The following is a 13,693-nucleotide window of genomic DNA, read 5'->3' on the forward strand; positions in this document are numbered from 1 at the left end:
GTGTAGGTTTAAGTTTATTAGATTGATACGTATGTACCAACAAGACAGTGTACATCACTGTCACAACGACGTTTGTTTTCATTCAAAGGCTTCATGGTTTTTCCTATAATACCTGGTGGGCCGGTCTCTAGTCAAAATGCCCGGGCTGATTTTTTTTCCCAGTCCAGCCCTGCCCATCAGTATTCTTCATTCTGCTCTGCAGCAATGGTAACAGCCCATAGAAATCCACTGATGTTCAGTGAGTCCCTTTGATACACATTTAGACCTTCATAATTTTCAGGGTGCATGAGTTTTATATTTCCATCTCATCCTAAACATTTTACCAACATGTAAACGGCATACATCCTCGAGATTTTGATTTGTTTAATTTGAATTTAAACTTGTTTTTCTTCTGAATAAATGTGTGAGATGGCCCTCAGGCCTCTAAATCCACGTCCAGGTTTGGGTGATTACTTGGATTAGGGGAGTATTATTTAGAGCAATGTTTGACTTTGTTAATGGCTCAACTCAGGCTGTTTTTGTTCAGTCTTTTTCTAACTGAACTTTCACATTTAACATGCTAACTGAAGCCTGTAGAGTCTGAGATGTAGCTCTTTTATTTTCTGTATTGTACAGTCTGACTTAGGAGTGAATTTGCTGGGATTGGTGACTGTGTTGCATGTTTTGAATAATCTTCTTCAGAGTAGACTTTGTGTAAGCTGATAGTGAATGAAAAAAAGTATAAAAGCTGCTGTGGTTTTAATTTTCCAAGAGAGGTAATGCACACAGTGCAGAGACAAGCGCAATGGGGGATATCCAAATTCTAGGAAGGCAGCCTGCTGCTGTACACAGGCGGATTCTTCTCAGTCATAGTTAACAACTTGACTGTTTTCTCAAACCACACAAAGAGTGCTGTTCCCATTCTGGGAAGTCTACTCATTGGTGTAGGAAGCTCTTCAAATTATAAGTAGCTATATATGAGCAGCTATATTAGCTTTGACTCAACATATGTTAAATATTATACTTTTCCTGTTTTAAAATTTATGATGGCTCAAAATTCAACCTTACAAATTAAAACCCTGAATCATCACCACTTGTGTGAGCTACAAGGGTGCCATCATTTTTCTTTTCAATCATTAAGTGCCACATTTTACACACTGACCAAGAAAGGAGGTAAGCTCTTCATGGTGACCCCAGAAATTTTAATGTATCACTTTCTAGCATACGGCTGACACTGCTCGACATCTTGCAGTGCAGTATAAGAGTCCCGCCACAAGGAGACACTAAAGGCTTTCAAACCAACAGTTTCTGCTTCCAAAGCGGCGCCAGCTGTTAATAGTCGACATTGGTTGCACACAGATGTTTTGCTTTGGCACGAGCTCGAACAATTGAGTTGAATTACACAAGTTATTCATATTCAATAAACCTGTGAAATTTGTGTTGATAAAATATGATTGAAACATGTTTTGGTGAAGCAATTTGAGCTCTTGGAATATTTTAATCCTTCACATTTTCACTCTTTATTCCAACACTATCAGGGACAAACAAACAAAACACTACATTTTCTGAAATATTTGTGGGGGTTTTCTTGTTTGTTTTTATACTACTTGAAAACTAAAGTGACCCTCCAATGTGATGACAGTGCCAGCAGTGGCCCACAGCTCATTTAACGCTTTCTCCTAATTGGCTCATAACAGTCTCTCATATGTATGAACTATGTAGGCTATCTCTATTTTAAAATAATGAGTGGGCAATGACAGCATCTCCTCATTGTGTACTTTACTGACAACAGGACAACAGGGAATACAGAGAAACTGACTGAGGACTTTTCCCAACTGGTGCCAGCAGAACCACTTCCAGATCAACACTCCGAAAACCAAGGAGCAGGTAGTGGACTCCACCTACACCAGTGAACATCCAGAGAATGGGCATTAAGATAGCTGACTCATATAAGTGATCTGACCAATAAACTGATCTGGAGTAACAACAGAGAGTCCATGTACACAAAAGGATAGAGACGGTTGTATTTGCAACAGAGAAGTCTTTTGGAAGGGAGCAGGGAGAGCTCCTGAAGACCTTCTAGGACTCTCTGGTGGTATTGTCCATGTTTTATGGTGTGGTCTGCTGGGGACAGGAAGAAACTGAACAGGTTGATCAAGAAAACTAGCTCTGTTCTGGGATGCCCTCTTGACCCAGTGGAGGTAGTTATCTCTGTCAGATAACAGCTCCCACCCCATACAGGTCACCCTGACAACACTAAGCAGTCCCTTCAGTGACAGGCTGCTGCACCCACAGTGTGCAAAGGGGACATTTTGGAGGCCTTTCCCTCCAGCTGTTGTCAAATTGTACACTGCACAACAGCAGTGAATGTACACCACATATGCACACACACTGGGCCCTTTACATATATCAGTGTTGCAATACTAAATACCTGCTATATTAACACCCAAACCCTGCACTATGAAATGTTTCATTCTTCTTCTAATAGTAATCTGTATTATTGCATCATATAGATGTATATGTATGTATACAGATCAATGATACAGATATATATAGATAGATGGATATAGATATATAGACTTAAATATATAAGTACATATCTATTTCTTAGTCTATATTTCTTCTATTTTTGCATAGCATTATTGATTTCAGGTATGCTGCATGTGTTCATTTGTTCCTGCTTTGTGTACTCTGCTGCAGTAATAATTTGAATTTCCCCAACTCTGGGACTAACAAAGGTTATCTTATCTGAAATGTATCTAAACCCCAGCTGATATCTGGCTACATTTTCTGGTGAGCATCCAAATCACACTGGATTGAGGTTTACACACTGTATAATGCCTGATTTCTTGTAAATATTTAACGATGGCGTTCTGAAATATATATTGATAACATGTTTACCAGGCCACAGTGAACAATGAAAAATAAAATTAAAACAAATAATTAAAAACACTGAAAAACACTCACAAATATATTTTGTAGAGATGACGCATTTGTCTTAACCTGGTTATGCTGTACCATCCAGATGAAGACGTGAGCCAAAGAGCCTTTAAGTTTCATTTAATGAACTTACCTTTTCCTACATATGAGAAATGAGCTGGTGTGAAGTAAATCGGGTTTTGTATATCTGTAGCCTCAGATGAGCATGAAATTTCATTTTTGACTTGACCTGCTTAACAGCAGTCTCAAATATTAAAGTCTTGGTGTTAGGATGTGGAGGATGTGCCTGAAATGTTTGTTAAAACAAATAACTGGACCTTGTTAAGCTCAATGTTCTCACTGTCACATGGAGAAATCAATGTTTTTTCCCTAATAAATATACATTAATTTTAGGCAGGGCTGGACTGGGACAAAAAATCAGCCCGGGCATTTTGACTAGAGACCGGCCCACCAGGTATTATAGGAAAAACCATAAAGCCTTTGAATGAAAACAAACGTCGTTGTGACAGTGATGTACACTGTCTTGTTGGTACATACGTATCAATCTAATAAACTTAAACCTACACCATCCTCCCTATTCTGGTATTCTAAGCAGTACTTAGCCGAAACCCAAAGACTGCTTGGTTGAGTTAACTTCCTGAACTATCTACAACATATGGTGGAAACCTGAAATTAAGACAGAGAAGACTAGAGGTGAGACATGACCATTACTGAATATTAAAAATAATAAATGACAGATTTAGTGATATTTTCATAAACTATTTATTTACCACATAGATAAACAGCATGGCAGGGCAAAATATTTTTTCTAACATGGCAACCTTTTAAAAGTGAAAGGAGACAGAAAGACAGGTGAGAAAGAATAAAACTTAACTGACTTTTTGATGCCATTTTACACAAAGTACTAGTAATACTGGCATCATGTACAGTACTTTCTTCTGAAGGAATTATGTTGGGACCCTGAAAAACACTTACTATGTACAATAATGGATTTCTATAAATTTGACATCATGAAAACTTTGGTTGTAAGATTCGGATAATTATTTGTTAAAAGCTAGAAATTTTAAATGAGAATAAGAAAGAAAAGTATTTCTTTGTGCCCCCCTTTCCCTGTTAATGCTCTACCTGGCCCCATGGCAAAACTTTGCTAGACCCGCCCCTGCACATTTACCAGCTGTCAGCTACATAGAAAAGGTGTAAGTTGTCTCTCAGAAACAGTTCATGGCTTTCCTTCAACCCATTCATGTCACCTAAAAGGTAAACCTGTTTCTCCATCACCTGTTCAGCGCTGATGATTCAGTAAGGACATCTCCTGGTTTCATCTTCATGTTTCCCTCTCACCAGATAACCAAACCGATATCATGACCAGCAGCTTTACAGCTGTGGCTCCAACAAACATCAGCTGATACTAGAAAGTGATATTAAATAAATTCTAACAACAGCTTATCAAGTTTAAAGGCGCTTCTGCTGTTTAACGCGACCTCCGCTAGTTTCCTCTTTCTGGCGCAAAAGCGGGAGATAAACAAGCAAGAGAGAAACGCAGATCAGCTGATCATTGATCAGTTTCATGATTGAAGTAGCAGCAGGAGAGGGAGGGGGGAGAGTGAGAGAAGAAGAGGCAGCTGTGCAGCAAAGACACAGAATAACTCCAGCTTTGTGTCTTTTTTTATTGTAGCTGAGGTACCCAAAGTGTCGGCTGTAGCCCCCTGGGTGGGGTTACATAATAATAGAAATTCTGTTTGAAATTACTTACAAGTTTGCACAGATACATGTTTAAATAAATGTATTTTATTTATATAAAAAGTGAGTTAAAAATTAAAAAAATGGAGATGGTTAAGATTGTGATGTTTCTCTTTACTCTGACCTACATTTACTGCTCTTGTAGTAAAATATGTGTCTCAATGATAGGTGTGTCACACATTGGACTTAACACTTTGCACATGACTCGGTAGCATTAGCGCTTTATACCAACCAGCCTGTGTTGTTTGCTTTTGAATAAAATTTTCAAGGAAAAGCATCAGTCTCTCTTGTATTGATTGCAGATTGGGTAGGTCCTTGCAGATTCTCTGGTTTTTAAGTGGACTTTTTATGTTTTAAAAATGGAGTTCATCATTTGGTTTTCTCTTACATATTTACACTGACCTGCTTACTATTGCTCAGGTTATCTGTTGGAAAAATCTACTAATAGACCGGTTGTCTTTTAAAAGATCCTGGGAACTTCTGCAACTTCATGTAACGGTAAAAAGTGTGACAACCAACCCCAGTCTACCCTATACAAATATGTTTTTTTTTAAAGATATGTAATTAATTAATTATTGGGATGTTTTTACTTTATTTTTTTAATGCACAAGAGTCCATGAAATGCTTTTAGCTAATGCAGCATTACATGTCATTATGAATTAAGAACCAAAATGCAGGTGAATAATATAACAATGGGTAGTCTGCTAGAGATTCAATAAAATAAGACAGGCGCACACATTTATAGCTTGGTATGTGAACGCAGAACAAAGAGGAAGTGGCACCTACCTGGCAAACTAGAAAGAATGAGTCTTGTTAAGGATAACCTTTTGCTCAGGGGGAAATTAGTATTTTATGACAGCACCCAATCCAAAATGCCTTCTGGGATGTTTATTCAAACTGTGGTGTATTTACCACAGAATATAAAAATCTCCTATATTCTTCAAAGTCAAAAAGTCCAGGTTACAACTCACAAATAAAAAATTAAAAACTAAATAAGTCAACATGTATAAAGACAATAAAAAGTTCAAAATCTAATCTTACCCAACCCAGCACTGCTGGATGAGCGCATGAACAGCAGGCATGCAACTTGAATAGCTCTAATGTATTTCTACTTGATCTAAGTAGGTCTAGGTCATGCTATTTTCAGTTTTGGCTGTATTTTGTTGGAAAACAGTGTTCTTTTCACTCCATACTAATTATTTGAGCTTTCCTTACTTGTTATTTTGCAGATAAACTGCATTGTCATACATACAGCGACGCAGGGATATATAATCATTTAAACTCATCAAAAGCAAACAGCAACAGCAAATTCAAAAGCCCATGAGCCACGCATCCGAGTCCCAGTTATATATAGTTTAGCATTTTAAAACCTTTCTCTTTTGATAAACATGGTGGTGATTTTAGTTTGTGGCAGCAGCTAAAGCTTGGCTGAAGCAGACCAGTGAGACTGGAAAAGAAAAAAAAAATCAAGACGTTGCAGTGATCCAGGGAAAGTAAACCTGAATGAAACGCTCTGGTGGGATCCTAAGTGAGCTGTGCATAAATAAATCCCTGTAAACCTCAACAGACTGACCCTTTTTTAAATCCATGCTTGACTGCAAGCGTTTATTTAACACGTTCCCGTCTGCTTAAATAAAGTTGGTTTTTTTGTTTATTATTCGGCCTGTCATTGCTCACAGCTGAGGTAAAGACGGTTAATGAGCTACCGACTGTTATTTGTCCGCGAGGAAGTAGCTAATCCCCTGCTGACCTCTCTGTGCTGCAGACCGTGCGGAAGCGCTGCTCGGTGTAGCACCTGTGAGCCTCAGGACCTCCGTATCTGGCATCCATTAATTTAGCTTTTTAGTTTTAGGATGGAGGAGCTGAGGTGCAGCTCCCCTGTGCTTAAGTTGGACCTGAACAACTTCGACTCTCCCGGAGCAGAGAGCAACCGACATGTCTTAACGAACCCTCGCTCACTTGAGTCTTGCGCTCGGCTGGGTGTAAAACCGGTTCAGCTTCTAATTAAATCTCTAAACGACTTCATTGCTGAGCGACAGGACACGCCGTTTGAGACAATGAGAGTCATGCATGAATCTTATGAAAAGGAGAGGCTGAAGACTTTACAAAAGTACGGCCAGGAACGGCGGAGGATTATCCAGGCGGCCGGGGACAGGCGGCCATGCAGCAGTAAAGCCTCAGGCTTGGAGGTGTTGCCTGACACCAGACTGGAAGAGCGCTCAACAGAAATGCCCTATGCAGATCTCTGCTCTGAAGAGAAGGCTGTTAGCAGGTCCTCCTGCTCTGCTCCTAGTAAAAGGGATCCAGAGAGGAGCACATTGTGCAGCTTCAACCTGGGAGACCTCATACACTCCCCAGCTACCGAGAAGAAGCTGAAGAGGCTCACCAAGAGCATCCAAAAGCAGATGTGTGTCACAGTATCGGAGAGAGACCAGAAGATAGCTGCTCTGATGCTGGTGAAGCATGAGGAGGAACAGGCTCGTTTGAAGCTCAGCCAGCAGGAGGAATGGGAGCGACAGGAGGCCCGCAGGCAGGAGGAGGCCCAGCAAGTTCAGGCAGAAAAAAGAGGAGGAAGAAGCTGAAGCGGAGTATGAAACGCTGGAACGAGGAGCTGGAGGCCCGCAGGAGGCTGAGGGAGCATCGAGAAAAAGAGAAAGCAGAACAGCTTAAGCAGGAGGTGCTGCTGCAAGAAGACCGATGGAGAAGGCTAAAAGAGGAGGTGGAAGTGTACCGCAGGGCAAAGATGGAGGGTACACAGAAGGAGGCGGAAGAGCGCAAACGCTACCAGGAGAAGCTGCTGAGCGAGAAGGAGGCGGCGGGGAAGAGGGAGCGAGAGAGGGAGAGACAGGTGGCAGCGGAGAAGGAGGAGAAGGTCCTGAGGAGCAAGATGCTGAAGGAGAAGGGGGAGCGGAAGAGGCTGCAGGAGGAAAACCATAAAGAGCTGCTGAGACACATCTTGCTGAAACACCAGGTTGAGCTGCAGGGGGAGGAAGAGGAGGCGCAGAGGAGGAGCACACTGGAGAAGAAGTTGCAGCACTCCTGCCAAAGGCGTGCCAAGTCTGTAGAGGCACGACTCGAAGAGCTTCGGGAGCGGGCTGCCCGGGAGGAGGAGATGAATCAAAGAGTGCAGCTGAGGGCCGAGCTGCAGAGCGTCCAGCAGCTCACACACAAGCAGATCCTGGTCCAGCTGAGCCAGAGACGCATGGAGAGAGCCGCCCTGCACGCCTCAGCGCAGCACAGACGCAGAGCTCAGAAAACCCGGCAGAACAACAAACACAGGCAGCTCTGCCACCAGAGGCTCAGAGAGGAACTACAGAGAGAGGAGGAGGCGGCGAGGAGAGTCCGAGAGAGCCGCATCTCCACAAAGGAGCAGAAGAGGGAGCGGCTGAGAAGGCAGCGAGAGCAGATACAGGAGGAGGCACAGAGGCTGGCTCGGGCCTCCTTTCACATGAGGGAGAGAGTGAGGCAGCAGACGCACAGCCGGACCTTTGATCAGATGGCGCTTGAGGCTCAGCTGACTGCGTCTTTAAACCGCATGAATCTGTGAACTCTATTCAAACTCTGTTTTGCACCTGTACACTCACCCAGAGCTGCTTAGAAAAGGATCTGCAGTCAAATAATAGCTCCAGAGACTTCCAGAAATACTGAGACACATCACTGTTCTCTGCACTTTGAATGTAAATGAATTTAAATTCATTATAAATGGTCCCCGAGATGCAAGGGCCCTTGAACATCACATCAGAGCTGTTCTTAAAAAAATCATTTTTGGCCATTGTAATGACAGACACATGAACATTTGGTGATTTTAATAATCCAAAAAGTCAACTTTTTATTTGATAGAGTGCAGTAGCTGGGATACAGTTTCAAAGACTTCCAAATGGTTTCATTTCATTTTATTTAGTTGAGGTTAACTGCTTAGATCAGCAAGACCTCTGAGTGACCTCCTGTCAGGGTAAACTTTACAGGCACCATTGTTTCCTCAACCATTTGTGTTCAGTACTTCACAGCAGTGTATTCATTTATATTTGACCCCTGGCTAGTTCTTAAGCCTGAGATGAGATTGATTGTGTAGCAACACATTATATGCAACCCACATTCAACTAGTGACAACAAATATAACCATCAGGCACTTAAAGATTGATGGCTAGAGCGTTTAGCTGTTAGTAGACTGCAAATAAGAGGGGAGGGGATAGTCTGCAGAGGTTGGAAAGGAATCAAAGTGCAGTCCTACTGCAATGCTCTGAATGAGCTATGAGGACACGAGGCAAGAGTTAATGTTTGCTAGACCACGGTGTTGCCCGTTTTCCTGTTAGTCTGACTACTGCTAGTGTGTTATAAAATCTTTATACCACTTGAAGATTTTTATTACGTGCAAGATTCAAACAGAACAACGCTGTATCACTTTAATGCTAGGCCATAACAGATGTTTGATTTCACCATTAGCAGCGTGATCATGTATGCCACATTTTTAATAATTACATGAACTGTAAACGGGAGCACTTCCTGTATTCAAATTGGGGTCACATGTAGAACAAATCATCAAAGAACTCCAAGGAACTTTCTTTTCAGACAATAGTAAAGAAATCTTTATTCTCATGGCATGGTATTCAACTTAAAAACAAACAAAACAAAAAAAAACTCCAGCAAATGAGCCCTGATCAGGGAGTTCATAAAAACACTGGATTTTATTCTAGTGGTGTTCCACCAATGGCAAGCTTCCACCGAGGGTCAGAGTGGAAATTTCCACCAGTAGGAGGAAACAGGAGTCATCAATATTTATAAGACTGAAACAAAAATTAAATAAGCAACACTTGACAGCATCAACCACAGACAGTGATTTAAGGCATCCTTGAAGACAAAGTTTTTTTTAAAGTAGTTAAAATCCAAGTCCTCGGTTGAATCAGGGTATTTGGTGGCCTGTCATTTATAAACCCAAAAACCTTCCTTTTGGCTAATACTCCTTTGTCATGTTGACCACAGAAGACATGACAAAGGTTTGTAGAGAAGATGGGTTACATTTATGGAAACCTAATTGGTCTCTAACCTGTGCATGTGTTTTCATATGGGTTCATACATGAACTGTGTTTAGAGCTTAATGAATAAAGGACAAATTTAAGTGTAAAATATCTTAACTTTGGTTTACAATACACAAACTATGAAATTAAAATTCAATCTCAAGATATTTAGTGTAGCTGTTAAAAGGGGAATTCTGCTCCACACGTTAAACATAAGAAGTAAACAAGCTTTAGGTCAGTCGATGCAGCAATGTACAGCGTTGTGTGACGAAAACAAAAAAGAATCAAGTATAAAGTAAATAAATAAGCCATTATAAAACCAGAAGACATTTCACGTGTTTCAATATTTCACATGTTGCACACACTAAAGGAGCTGAAAGAAGGAAAGTAAAGGTAAAAATTGCTCTAAGTGGCAGTGAGTCAGTAAAACATCTGTAACCTCCAGAATCTGCTCGATAGTTCTTGATACGTACCTCACCTGCTGCCAGGAACCCGTCTCGGTCTAACGTATCACCTAACATGAGAGTTGCTGGACCAGTTTACCGGTTGGTCTTCTCATTTGGCTGCAGTTATTATCACTTCACATTGAGAGGTTCAAACCTTTGCCCCTTTTCTGTGTTTGGATGTTCTCCGCGTGTCCCTGGTTTCGTCCCAGCCTTATTCCACACTGCACAAGCATGAATGCTGAGTCAGAGAGATGATTCTAAATTAGCGTTAGCTGCAGCTGTGAGTGCGAACAGTTGGCCTGTGCCTCTGTGATAGCAGACAGACGGTAACCTGTCCAGGCTGCCTCTCACTCGACACGATCCCCACCATAAACCAACTCAGACAAACGACATTATAAAAAAACTTTGTAGTTTGTATTATTGCACATTTATAATCTGAAAATCCGGCCATATTTTCAAACTCTTAGCCGTAAAATATAATAATATAAAGTGTACGCCCTAGAGACATTATTTTCTAGGTGAGAGAGTATCGAATTATTTGGTTGTTCCTGTAAATCTATTCACCTTTCGGGATATGTAATACCTCAACATGCCTTCAGCGGACCGTGGCAACAAATGAGAGCTGTTTCTGCTTCCTCTGAATGGAAACTCAATTCAGCTATGAAAATATATTAGTTACCTGATTCTTTATCACCTCCCGGAAAGCTTTTTGACACCCAAACAATAGCCTGACACAAATCCAAGTTACACTGAAATAAGAGGACCAAGGTAGACTCTGTCAAAGCCTATTTTGTCCTCCGATCATTGTGTCATACAGTACAGGTGCTCAGAGTTTTCCTTTCACCCCCTTTTAAAATAAATTGCCCTCATGTTTTCTTTTAGTCATCGTGCAGTCCGAGGGCCAGCAACATCGGAAGCCCCACACCGATGATGAGGGTGAGGCTCTCCAGGAGCCCCAAGTGTCTCTGCTGATGGGCTTCGGCTCCAGACTGCTGCTCGGAGTCCAAGGGCAGCTCATCAGTCCTGCTGCTGCTGATCTCAGGGAGAACATGCACCGTGGCCACATAGAGAAACGTCCCCGCTGAGAAGAGCATTCCCACTCCCGTTGCACTGAGCTGATTCTCAGATGAGCTTCCAGACTGCAGACACAGCACACATCAAGTTAAATAACTCAGAACCAGCAACCGTCTAGTCACTGGGATTTAATGCATCTCCTTTCAAGCAGACACGACTGTCAGATTGTGCTTTCTTACTGCATATAATATGAAGTAAGTGGCAATAGCAACTATAGGCGCTGCAGCTGAAAAGGCCAGTAAGTGTCCCTGAATGAACTTCTTCTCGAGGCCTCCGTGCATCAGAAAGGAGACCAAGCCAAAAGCGGCGGGCGCCTAAACAGGAGACGGGAAAGACTGTCAATGGCATCGTGCTCGTCACCCAGACATCTGTTCATTTCAATGAGCCGTTCTCTCACCTTGTGCAGAATCACAGCAAAAAACACTACAACTTGTACTGTCACTTGACCTGTAGCCACAGCCGCACCCAGAGCAAATCCATCAGCTAAAAGCAAACAAAGAGATTATTACTGTGATGGTACAGCTACTTCTTTTATGTGGATTTGTATAGGTCGCCGGTCTTTAAGATCTGCATCATGGATGATTGTTGTTTGATTTGTGACTGCTGTCAAGCTTGGTTGTCCCTGTTTAAATAACTGTAAAGTTAGATCCTGCAGGCTGTGCTGCAGAATCACATGCCGAGTCACACGGGGGCATAAGGAACGTTTCCTTGTAAACTTTCCACCCCTGTGACCTCGAAGCCAGCGAAACAGTGCGTCTCAAGCAAAAGCAAGAGAATAAATATGCAGAGGAGAGGTTTGGCTGTGTCACGTACCTGCAGCGTGAATAACCAGGCCCAACGTGGCTGTGAAGTGGACGCTGTTGGACAAACAAGTCGTCTGGTCTGAAATTAGACATCGCACACGCTGAGGTGGTTAACAAATCTGTGGAGGCAACACTCTGCAATGTAGAGCTGGCGTGAGAGTTCTGATAACTTGCCACGTGTGGAAAGGTAGCTTCCTATCTGATCGACGACAAACATGAAGGTGAACCCGAGCGTCAAAGCCACCCCAATGAGGAACCGAGGTGGGCCTCTCTCTGCCACGGTCCCATTTTCTTTACTGGAATTTAGACCGGATGACACATCAGAGGATGACGCTGGAGACGGAAGATGAAGAACAGAAAGAGCTTTTGATGAGCTTGTTTTTGTTGTTTTTACAGAGAGCAGCTTTTTCATCTCCCACCTGCCTCATCAATCATCTGAAGGCTACAATCAAACACATGCAAATTTGGTGGGTTAGCACACCCACATAAACACAAAGCTTGCACAGCAACCATTCTGCTTCGTTGTCATGTGCATGTTTGAGCTTTCCTGCTCACCTTTCCACGAGTCTTCCAGCAAACCCACTCCCTCTGGGATGGTGATGGCCAGCGCTGTCCCACACAGCAGACCTGCCCCCAGGATGGAAACGAACTGCAGGCTTTTCTAGGGTTAAGACACGTGATTTCAGCAGATGACTGAGATTCCCCTCACAAGTTCTAGTTGTTCAGCAAGTTTCCAAAACAACAGCCTTGCACATTATGAGGGCACGACAAATAAGACAAGATGAAGTAGATCCAGACAGTCCGCTATAAACAAAGACTGTGGGAAATCACTTACCTCAGACAGTCTGAACAACAGTGGGATGAATCCGAGGAGAAAGGAGCCTACAAACATCGCCACAGATATAAATGTAATAATCAGCCCTCCGTCCATGGCGACGACTTCTTCCTAACACAAGTATTTACCCGGTTCGCCCCTTTGCTTTCATTTCAGCGTTAGCTCCTACTGAGATCCGGGACGGTGTGCGTTCTCATTGGGTCGCTGGAGTTTAATCTCTACCATCAGACAACACCAGAATGCTGTTCAGCCTTTCCACGTCGCACCGCCGTGGCCGCCCCCCCTCGTTTGCTACACAGCTGCTTCCCAAGCAGCAGCACCAAGTGTCCGACAGCGAGAACTGCAACCTGAGTGGAAGCAAAACTCCATTCCTCTGTGCCCCAGTTAAACATAACCCAGGCCGGTTTTGACAGGGTGGGTTAAAAGGTATTTTCTGGAGAGGTTTTACGCGCCCATCCTACACTGTAGGACAACAAAGGCGTTAATTGCATCTTTTAGGGCTTCGATTGCGCAATTGTTCACCACACGTTTTCAGTTTGGAGTAACATCTCTCAATCTCAACAAAGTACTCCCAGACCACACTAAGTGGACACTATAAAGAGCACAGTGAGTGTGTTAAAGACGAATTCCTTCACAACGCGAGGCTCCTGATGGAAGAAGAGGGAGTGTAGGTCACTGGCAGAACAGGTTACATAAGAAGTCGATACGCTCCTTTTTGCATACCACTAATATAGTTTAGTACGTAAGTAAAGTTTATTTTAATAGCAATTGACATAAAAGTTACAAAACACTGTGCAACAATTAAAACACGCTATCAAAAGAGAGAGTAAAACAAAAGAGAAAATGTATAGAGGGCCACAA

The 13,693-nt window shown here is 42.5% G+C and overlaps 2 protein-coding genes across 2 annotated transcripts; one reads left to right on the plus strand and one right to left on the minus strand.

Moving 5' to 3' along the window:
* The first annotated feature begins 6,059 nt into the window (after positions 1-6,059).
* Positions 6,060-9,286, plus strand: LOC120735287 (coiled-coil domain-containing protein 177-like). The gene has a single exon (XM_040034586.1). It carries the CDS (start codon positions 7,166-7,168, stop codon positions 8,204-8,206), a length of 1,041 nt encoding a protein of 346 aa, XP_039890520.1. The 5' UTR covers positions 6,060-7,165; the 3' UTR covers positions 8,207-9,286.
* A 241-nt stretch (positions 9,287-9,527) lies between these two features.
* Positions 9,528-13,629, minus strand: LOC120735288 (zinc transporter ZIP9-like). Its single transcript, XM_040034588.1, has 7 exons — positions 12,833-13,629; positions 12,553-12,658; positions 12,172-12,330; positions 12,008-12,076; positions 11,592-11,677; positions 11,374-11,508; positions 9,528-11,259 (listed from the first exon to the last, which is right to left on the minus strand). The coding sequence occupies exons 1-7, from the start codon at positions 12,926-12,928 to the stop codon at positions 10,999-11,001; spliced, it is 912 nt and encodes a 303-aa protein (XP_039890522.1). The 5' UTR covers positions 12,929-13,629; the 3' UTR covers positions 9,528-10,998.
* Positions 13,630-13,693: the final 64 nt, after the last annotated feature.

The sequence above is a fragment of the Simochromis diagramma genome, unplaced genomic scaffold (genome assembly GCF_900408965.1).
Source record: "Simochromis diagramma unplaced genomic scaffold, fSimDia1.1 OVJJ01000481.1, whole genome shotgun sequence".
Lineage (NCBI taxonomy): Eukaryota > Metazoa > Chordata > Actinopteri > Cichliformes > Cichlidae > Simochromis > Simochromis diagramma.

Excerpts from the sequence above, each read along its gene's own strand:
- LOC120735287 (XM_040034586.1), top strand. The coding sequence starts at position 7,166 with ATGGGAGCGACAGGAGGCCCGCAGGCAGGAGGAGGCCCAGCAAGTTCA.
- LOC120735288 (XM_040034588.1), bottom strand. The coding sequence starts at position 12,928 with ATGGACGGAGGGCTGATTATTACATTTATATCTGTGGCGATGTTTGTA. Across the intron at positions 12,659-12,832 it reads TGTTGTTCAGACTGTCTGAG|AAAAGCCTGCAGTTCGTTTC; the intron begins GTAAGTGATTTC and ends TCTTAACCCTAG. Across the intron at positions 11,509-11,591 it reads TTGCTGTGATTCTGCACAAG|GCGCCCGCCGCTTTTGGCTT; the intron begins GTGAGAGAACGG and ends TCTCCTGTTTAG.